This window comes from Penaeus vannamei, chromosome 3 (genome assembly GCF_042767895.1).
Source record: "Penaeus vannamei isolate JL-2024 chromosome 3, ASM4276789v1, whole genome shotgun sequence".
Taxonomy (NCBI): Eukaryota; Metazoa; Arthropoda; class Malacostraca; order Decapoda; family Penaeidae; genus Penaeus; species Penaeus vannamei.
Genome location: NC_091551.1, coordinates 16,331,421 through 16,342,000, shown reverse-complemented (window position 1 = coordinate 16,342,000; position 10,580 = coordinate 16,331,421). Strand labels below are relative to the sequence as shown.

The 10,580-nt window shown below is 32.9% G+C and overlaps 1 protein-coding gene across 1 annotated transcript; it reads left to right on the top strand.

Moving 5' to 3' along the window:
- Positions 1 to 2,172: 2,172 nt before the first annotated feature.
- Positions 2,173 to 10,580, top strand: LOC138867005 (prefoldin subunit 3-like). The gene is made up of 5 exons (XM_070141405.1): positions 2,173 to 2,310; positions 6,542 to 6,669; positions 7,969 to 8,134; positions 9,204 to 9,316; positions 9,643 to 10,580. The coding sequence occupies exons 1-5, from the start codon at positions 2,239 to 2,241 to the stop codon at positions 9,728 to 9,730; spliced, it is 567 nt and encodes a 188-aa protein (XP_069997506.1). The 5' UTR covers positions 2,173 to 2,238; the 3' UTR covers positions 9,731 to 10,580.

Sequence of the window (10,580 nt, the reverse complement as noted above, 5' to 3'; positions counted from 1 at the left end):
AATATAATGATAATAATTAGTAATAATGATAATATTGATAATAAGTAATAATGAAAATAATAGTAATAATGATAATAACCATAGTGATAATTAAAAGTAGTAAAGATAAAGATAATGATAACAATGGCAAAAAATTGTGATGATAGTGATAACAACAAAAAAATATTTAATATAATAGGACTAATGAAAATAATAATAATAACAATAACAATAATAATAATGGTATTAAAATGATACTAAGAAGAATGTAATTAGCACAACAATAAAATAGTGATGATAATATTAATGATAAAAGTAATGTTAAATGATGATAGTAATGATGAGAAATAATTATAGTAATGATAATGACAAAGACAATGTCGATGATGAAAATGATGATATTGGTAATGATGGTAATGATAAAGGCAAAATAATGCTAGTAATGATGATAATTTACAGTGAAATAATAATTTAAAAGTAATGATAATTATAATGATAAGATAAAAAAACAATAACCATCATCCTTATCATGGTAATACTAAAAATGATGATAGTAAAATAAACCCTGATAATGATAAAAATAATGGTAAATTAAATATGATGTAATGGTAATAGTAATAACAATAATGATAAATGATAATGGTAATAGTAGTTATAATGATAATAAAAAAAAATAATAAATAAAATAAAGATATAAATAAAAATAATATGATAATAAAAAATAATAATAATATAATAATGGTAATATAATAATGATAATGATAAAATAATGTAATATAATAATAATAATAAAGTAAAAAATAAGATAAAATATAATAAAAAAAGACATGATAATGGTAAAATGATAGTATAATGATATAAAATAATGAATAATAAAAATAATGATAAAATAATAAATTATATAAAAAAAACAAAATAAAAAATGAAATAATAATGATAAATTAATAATATAAATAATATAATGATAAGAGTAATAATATAATGATAATGATAAAAATAGAAAAATTATAATAATGATGTGAAATATAAGATGATAATAATTGGTAATAATAAAATTTAAAAACATAATAAGATAAAAATATAATAAAGATAATAATAATGGTTTTTTAATAATATAAAAAAAAAAAAATTAATGAAAAAAAATTAAAAATGATAATGAAAAAAATAAAACAAAAAAATTTTTATATAAAATGATAATGATATAATTAATGATTTATAAAATGATATCATTAAAAATTTAAATGATAATAAAAATTTTTTTAAAAAAAAAAAAAATAATAATGATAATAAGTGAAAAAAAATGATAAGATTAAAAAAATAGTAATGAAAATAATAATGATTATTATTATATTAGTATAATGATAACATTACTTTATTATATGAATAATAATAGTAATGATTATTTAATAGCTAATAATGATAAATAAAAAAAATTAAAAAATACAATAATGAAATACTATGAATAATAATGGAAAGACGACGCCATGAATGACAGTAAAAGAAGATAAGAAAAGAAAAAAACTACAGGATTAATTCCTACTCATAAAAAAGGGAATGTCCCTTGTGAAATTAAATCCTGGAAATATTCCCGCCTTTGATTTAGAACACGGGCATTCGGATTTTTAGGTATAGTATTTAAGCATCTTAGGGAGAATGACATTTGATTGGAAATTCATTATGGGATTTCTCATATCCATATTCGTATTGTATGATTCACCCATAGATGTTTTCAGAGTATATGGTAAACATGTGTGAAATAAATGTAATTTCTCGAGATTACAGGAGTTCTGCTTTACTTTGGTTTGTTGTGTGAATAATAATCAAAACAAAATGATGGCAGAATAAGAAAAAAATGTGCAACATTTGTATTTTTTGTTGAGATTTTGTTGTTTGAAAGCATTTCAAGAGACTTTATTGATTCCGAATTATCCCGAGGAAACACACCCCTTGATAAAAATTAGATCAAAGAAAATATAAAACATATACGTAGATACTTACCCCAAGATTTAGTAATAAAAAAGAAAAACAAATGTTAAACTAGATACAAATTTCCTAAAAAATATAAAAAATATCAAATTACCAAAATATACAAGATAAATTAAAATCAGTAATAAGACTCCCTCTATGATGTATTAGACATGAAACTTACAGATATAAAACACTATAATAAAGACACGAAACTCATCACAATTGAACAAAATAATCTGAATAGTGGAAATCCCAAGCAAGTCGCAAAGAATATTGGAACACGTAAACATCATGGCCGGGGACGAAGACAAACCTCTGGATGATTCCAAGAGTTATATGGGCATTCCAGAGGCCCAGTTTGTTGTAAGTTTTGAATTATGGAATAGAAATGTCTTGATATGGATGGAGTCTATAGAAAAGGGTGTTCTAGGGAGTGTAATCTTGAAATTAGACGTTGTAGCGGTATCTGTCATGAGTCATGCCGCTTGCATGTTTTTTTCATTTTGATTTATTTTGATATCCTCTGCTTTACAAGTTAGATTTATTGTGATTTCTTACATGTAAGCGCCTTTGTCCGGTTTTGGGGCAAATTACAATTTCATTTTTACAGATTAGTATGTAAATGTGCCTTTATATTGATACTCTTCGACTATTAATAGACTAAGGCTTGGACTCATTAAATACTGGACTGTATGAAAGCATTTCTCAAGACACGTGGTATTTAAATTAGTATTACCCCATGCTGTTTTAAGTTTCATTCTCATCTGGCACTGTTATGCCCTTATGAATTTTAAAAGTTAGTTTTAATGGTTCCTAAAAGTAGTTCATTTGAGAAAATATGAGAATTGTGTCCCTCTCCTCATGTAAGACTTGTTCCCATGAAATACATTGTTAATTTGGTAATTTTTAAAAGTGTCACACAGTCATCCAACTTTATAAATATTATATTTTGTTCTGGACATTTATGGTGTGTTATGTTTTGTGTCTGTTGATATCCATCACAAATAATCGCGATTGTTCTGAATACTTTTGCATGACCGATCATGATGATAGTGGTATCATGATGATAGTGGCCCTCTACTACCTATCTGAGCAGGGTATATGCTGTGGAACCCACCACACACCCACATTCTTGGCCTCAATAGCAGAGGAGGGTATTAAAGGACCAGGGAAACGTCAGGATAAGATATGAATATTATACACGAAATACATCACTATAACAAGAATATATACTAATTAAGTTACTATATTGTCCAATGAAGGGGTCTGTCCCCTCCTGAAACATCCCTCCTGGGTGGCTACTGCCCCCCAACCTTTGCAGTGGAAGACAAAAAATCCAGCATGTATTCTGTCTATGTGCGTCGGTCTCTTTTAACTTATTCCAATTACCCCAGTGCCGATGGGTAAAAATGTTTGGCAAATTAACGTAATAACGGGATTGTTGGCGCGCATTGGCAGTTTCCCCTTTTTGTGTCTGGTTCAATCGGTAGTTTGCGAGCGAAATTTGGCACCTAAAAGCTTTTATTTTGCTATAATTTATAAGAAATATTACAATTTTGAAGGTTTACCTTCTTTATAGGTGCCATTGCCTAAAATCTTTACCATATAAATGACGCCGCTATTATCGGAGAAAAACAAACTCCTTCTGACGAGCCAGCGGGGCGGGAATGGGCATGATATGATGCTATCTGTTTTCGGTCCACAACAGCCATGGCATGTACGTACGTGCCACCCGTCGGCTACGGGTTAATTAGCTGCAACATTTTTTGGAAGGAAGACATATCGATTTGCATGGCAATCTTTGCAATAGTTTGAGCATTTGGGCTAAGGTTCGTGCATTTGTTTGCTTGATGTTGGAGACTTCATGGGTGTGGTCCTGTTATAAGCTTTTGCTGCAGATTCTCCAAACTTTTCAGTTACTATATTGCGACCAGGGAAGAAAAAAATGGTAACTTACCCCTGTCTCTGGAGTACTCTAATACTAAAAGTTATAAGATGCAAAACATGTAAACATCAGTATTAAGTGCCAGATGATTAGAATCAACCCACTAGGTCTGAATGACAGGGACTTCTTGTCATGAAAAAATTTGGCTGAGGGTTGGGTGAGGAAAGGGAGACAGGCATCTTTCTTAAGTAGTTCTCAAAGCAGAGGCAGATTGACTCTTTGGACTTTCAGGAATGGGCTTATCCATGAGGGTGGAGTTTACCATCAGTGAACTGAATTATACAAAAATATTTTATGTGAGCAAGGTCTACAAGCCATATGCCTGAAAGAGTTGCTGCTCAAGCAAGTTTAATGTCCGGGTGTTTTGGTCCACAGGTGAGCTGTAAGGTACCCAAGTCCAAAAAGTTAAAGAGAAGCTTGGTTGAAAAGCAGTACTCCAGGGTCTTGGCTGAGTTTATATACTATTTGTACTATATTTACTGTTACTCTAATAACAGTAGAATAATGTTGATAATGTTGACTATAATGATAGTATTGATATTGACACTAGTTGAAGCTCTGCTGACTAGCATGGAACTGTGATATGACAGAGGTTGGACCCTCCAAGAAATCACTTCTTTACTTGCACCATAATAGTGTATTTTATCATTATTGGTTGATTAATGTCTTTAGCTTAAAACTACTCAATTTGGATGGTATACATCAAATGGCTTAGATTCTGCAATCAGTGTTAGCAGGCTATGTCTTGCCAGAATATAACTAGTGGACTTTGGTTGGCATTTTTCAGAATGCGGAGTAAATGCCAGAGCCAGGAACATCCTGATCTCGTTGGTGAAAGCAGCATCTCTATACCTAGCTATAAGGCCAAGATCCTGGATGCGTTTCCAGACTGGCCCAGGCAGAAATATCATCCAGCAACTTCTGCATTTGAAAAAAAAATTCTGCTGCCTTTTCAAAATCTGTCATTATTGTTGCTGGATTGCATGATAAACCAGGGGTAATAAGCTGCAACACCTTGTGCAACAATTTATTATATATCTCTTCATTCTTTTCTGGCAACATTGCATAGACACAGGGTATGTCACCTTAAGTATACATAGTGTGTGTAATGCTGCTTGTACCTGATAGGGGCCACTTTAAATGTCCCATCACCAAACCAGTGACGAGACTTGGCAAGAAATTTCAGATCAGAGTCTGCAATAGGGACTGCCATTCCATCATCATCTCATTGAAGGAAGCCCTCTTCTCTAAGTTTGCCTGAAATAGGCAAAGATCAGACACACCTGCCTGTTGCTGCACTCGCCTTAGCATCCTCTTGACAACATCTACAATTGGTATTAAATGAGCCCAACCAACTTCAGCTCTTGTGTAGAATGTCTGTACAATATACAGGATGGGCTCTGCTGTCGAGGCAGCGTGTTCCTCCTTAGCTGACAGTATCTTCACCTCAGTCTTCCCAGGGACAGCAGGATATCTGTGGATGGGGTTTTGCCACTTTACAATTTCTCTGTTAATGGTGTGAATCCTGGCACCCCAGGTCCTGTCTTTGCATCTCCATATAACTTTGTCGCGATAGTCCCTCTCCTTCGTAAGGAGATGCTGCCCAACTTGTAAGTTTTAGAGTTGCCTGGTATGACAATATAATGTGACAAGGGGACACTAATTAGAGAAGGTGGAGAAGGGTAATCGTCACTCAGTCCTAAGTGCTGTGAAACATCAACCGCAGGATAGGGTGGTAATGGAAGCTCAATTGAGTACATATAGATCACTTCATAAGCTACAACATATTGCCAGGAAATCTTGATGGAAGCATATTTCATGGGTAAAAGGACACAAAACTTTATTTTTTTATATATTTTTTTAGATGTGTTTCACAAAATATTTCGTCATAAATCACGGCAATACAATTTTTTTCTGATATTAGTATAAGTGCTCCTTGAACATTCACGAACTCAAATCTATGCGTAATGTCATAATCAAATGCCATATGCATGATTGCAACAAGCAAAAGTCCACATAAGTGTACCTGGGCTCTAATTGGTTACCTCCCCAGATATGGAGAGTGTGAGTGTGTGAGTGTGTGTGTGAGTGTGTGTGTGAGTGTGTGTGTGAGAGTGTGTGAGTGTGAGTGTGTGAGCGTGAGTGTGTGAGCGTGAGTGTGTGAGCGTGAGTGTGTGAGCGTGAGTGTGAGTGTGTGTGTGAGTGTGAGTGTGTGTGTGTGTGTGTGTGTGTGTGTGTGTGTGTGTGTGTGAGTGAGTGAGTGAGTGAGTGAGTGAGTGAGTGAGTGAGTGAGTGAGTGAGTGAGTGAGTGACAGCACCTGTATGTAAGCAGATAATTTAGGAAGACTTGAATTTATGTAATATGCTTATATGTTAGTGATGTAATTTTTTATTTTATTTTTTTATTTTATTTTATTTATTTTTTATTCATATTTATGTATTTTAATTAATTTTATAAGTTTCATGTTGCAGGAAAACTCCCGATTTTTACACTCATTTCATAACTTCTCGAAGTTGTGGCTAATTGGAAAAGTTTTGTCTTGCAGAAGTAAATTGGATGTGATGGAGGGAGTGTGGTTAGCCTTTGAAAGTATATTACCTTTTATTGGACCTTAAGTACATTACTTTAATTTAGCTCTCTACTTTCAGGAAGATGTTGATGCCTTCATGAACAAAGAAGACAATGCCAATGATGCACAGAGTGTTATCATGCGGCTGGATGAACAACTGAACAAATATAAGTTTATGGAAGCGCATTTGCAAGCGAGGCGCAAGAAGTGAGTGGCTAGGAATTGTTTTTCTATTCTTAAGGTTTTATAAAGTAAAGATTTTCAATCATTTTTATATGTTTCCTGTTATCTTGGCCCTCAATCAAATTTTCTCATGGCAGCATGTTCATGTCACCTACCCCGTAAGCCAAATTTTTTCATGATGTGTTGGTCATGTTATCAGGATCATAGGGGTTTGGGATATTTAATTGTTACCGTAAGTAGCAAGTTAGGGAACGTTCATCTTTCTTCATTAAATATCTCCAAGCTGCTGGGATGGCATTTGCTTACTTGCCAAACCCACTGTGTGTTTAGTTATTCTTTATAACATATTGGTGATTTTATATTATGCATCTATTTTGTTTCTTAATTTTTCAAAAGTTAGATACAAGAAAAAGAAAAGAAAAAAACATGTATTATTACTCTTGTGAATATTTGTTGGCTGCCAGTTGTTCATTTCAGTACTATGATGTGTCAGTTGAAATATTAATTTCCTAGAGATATTCTCTTTTTTAGCTGTTTAATATGTGATGAATCACAGTTCAGTTTGGCTAACTGTTTGTAACAAATAAAAGAGAGAAAGATAAAATGATATTGAACAAACTACCAAGTGTACTGTTTCATAGTACCAGCTGTATGACATATATTAGTCATACTGATTATTGATTGGAGGGGACAGGACAGGCTACATTGATCAATAGTCTACTCTATTTAACCAATTATAATGCTAAGCATGATGTGTAAGAAGGGATTGAAATAATTTCCTTTGAAAAATGGCAAATATCTTGGCAGTAATCACATAATCTCAGTGTAGATAAGAAGTCACAATAATATTCATCACATGGCATGAGAATGCTTTTAAAACCTGTAGAATCTGCAGTTCCTTATATCCCCTTATGCAATAGAACATGAAGATTTTTCTCTAATACTTAACAGGACAGGTTGCAGTATTAAATTTAGATTGAAAATGATTAGAAGTGTCTGAAAAATGTTTATTCCACTGTTTACGTGGCAGTTCAGTTCATCTAGGCTAATGAGACATAGTCTGATCAAATATACTTATTGCAAGATGAGCAATAGGATTTTAGTTTTGATATGACTGTTCCTTGTCCTTTATTGGTAGTTTCTTGGATCAAGATGACTTAGATAGACTTAAAATAAGTAGGACATCGGTAAGATATCAAGTGATATCTCATGTTGCCAAGATATATCTAGATGAAACGGATAATAAATATTGTGTGAAAGTGGAAAAAAAACTTATATATCAGAGAATATGCAGAAGGTTATTATTATTTTTTTCTTTTGCAGGTTGAAATCGCAAATTCCAGATATTAAGAGTTCTCTACAAATTGTAAAAGAGATGAAGGCCAGAAAAGATACAGCTGATGCCATCGAGACTAAATTCTTACTGTCTGACCAAGTCTACATGAAGGCTAAAATTCCACCAACAGACCGAGTGTGTCTTTGGCTTGGAGTAAGTAATTTGATTATGATTTAGTATATTATATCATTATAAATATTTCTTTTAAGATTCAGTGCAAATATCCTGCTCTGTTGGGTGTGCTACAACGAAAGGCGCAGTTCAACTGGCCTTGTTTTCATCTAGGACCAAGCTTGTTTTTCATCACTATGCATAGTACTCTTTAGAGCAACATGGAGCACAAGGATTTATCTGCTGTAGTTTTGTTTCATGGGGTATTAGTGTTTGAAGAAAGAAGAATGGAAACCAATATACTGATTTAAGATTATTAATGCTATTTTGATGGGCTGTCGACATGAGTGTAGATCCTCACTTTCATAGTAGGCATTTCTTGTTTATTTGTTTTTGGTAATAAAAAATGAATTTTGTAATTAACTCCAGGTTTTATATAAAGTCTCTAATATGACTTTTGTTGACAATAGATACTTAGATATTGGTAGTTTCTTTAAGCAAATTACAGACAATAGTTTTTAATTGCATCCTAGAAAATCTTCAGATACACTAAGAAAAATAACGCTCTAGGTCAGGTTATTGCTGGCTCCCCTCAGCCCCCAGATTTTGCACCAAAGTGAAGTGATTTGGCCAAAATAGCCATGCTTATGGCTAGACCTGGGCGTACACAAGGCCAGTTGAACCATGTCCTAACAGGGAGCGTATGTAAAAAGGAAATATTTGTAATCAGATTTAACCTAAATACGCTGGATGTCAGTAAGAGCCAGTGGAAATACGTGGGATTTGGCATTAGTTCTTCCTGTTGTCATGTAGCAGCTGTTAAAGCCATACAGGGATGGAGGAAATAACAATGTTAGAGGCTTAACTGGGCATTGTAGAATTGTGAATGACACAGGAATTAGAGGAGGAGAGGTAAGTGCCATAGCACGTACATAGGCTGTTGGGGTGGAACTCAGGACGAATTGAATTCTGACGTGATGATGATGATGAGATTAGGGTTGAGAGATATGTTTACCAGTTTGACTGAGAATGAAAGTTGTATGTGATATTCAGTCTACTCAAATCTTGGAACCCAAGATAGCTTCTAATGATATATTGAATTTATTTACAGGCTAATGTAATGTTGGAATATGGGCTTGAAGATGCTGAAAGCCTTTTGTCGAAAAACTTGAATAATGCAACAAAGAACCTATCACAGGTAGAGCACGACCTTGACTTCCTTAGGTGAGTTTTTCTGTAATAATAATAAGGATGATGATAATGGTAATAAGGATAATAATAATAATAATGATAATGATGATGATAATAATAGTTATAGTAATGATAATGATAATAACAATGATGATGATAATGATAATAATAATAGTTATAATAATAATGATAATAATAATGATGATAATAATAATGATAATGATAATAGTGAACAGAGTAAGAAAGATCCCCCCCCCCCCCAATTTTTTGTCATATATACTCCTATACAGTATAAATATTAGAAAGCTGATAATTATTGTCACTGAAATTCCTTAAATGATTTTCACTATTTTCTTCAGGAACCAAGGAACAACGACGGAGGTGACAATGGCTCGAATTTACAATTGGGATGTCAAAAGGCGAAGGGCGGCAAAAGCTGCATCATAAGCATGAAAGTTTCCTGTGCTAATTTTAGAAATAAAATATCTTCTAATATGTCTCTGAAATTTAGTGAAAACTACCCTAAAGAGAAAAAGTACCAATTTGTTACTTTTAAGTGCCCTTAATTTTTCGCCAAAGAAAGATTATTCATTTTTTGGTTGAGTTTCAACAACAAGGTCAGTGTGGTTACAGTTACAGGGCAGAGAATTGATGGAGCCATTGCTAGTCTTTCTCGCAGAACATGTGATGAGAGAACACAGTTAACTGCACAATGTCTCTTGTACCATCAGGATCTAGCACCTTTTGGCTGGCTTACTTATGCAAAGAGAAAAGAAAAGAAAAAAGCTTTATAGATTCCACTGCATTTCCATGTGACATATCACTAAATACCTGTTGTATACTCACTCTCCTTGTATATATTGTCAAAAAGGATAAATTGTTTTCAAGATTGGAAGATAGCAATGTAGATCAAAAGGAAATTTCTTCACTGTAAACAAATTTATTAATATATCCTATGTTAAATATCTTTAATATACATTTATTATCCAAAAGATTTGAAACAACATACGTATGTTGCCCAATTTGCTTCTAGAGAGTTTGTGTAGGATTAATTGTTTTTTTCAGATCTGTCTGGTAGAAAGTGACAAGTTGGTAAAGAATGTGCAATTGAAATTGAAGCCTGAGAAGCAAATTTCTGTCATGTGTCAGATCCCTGAAGCCTCGGTCCCATAGCTCACATATTACTACTTTATTAATATCTTAACATATTGCAGCGTTATAATAATGTGATCTTATTCTTTGGTTAATCATCTCTTTCTATATGTTTCTGCTTATCTGGAAATAAAAAATGAAAGTC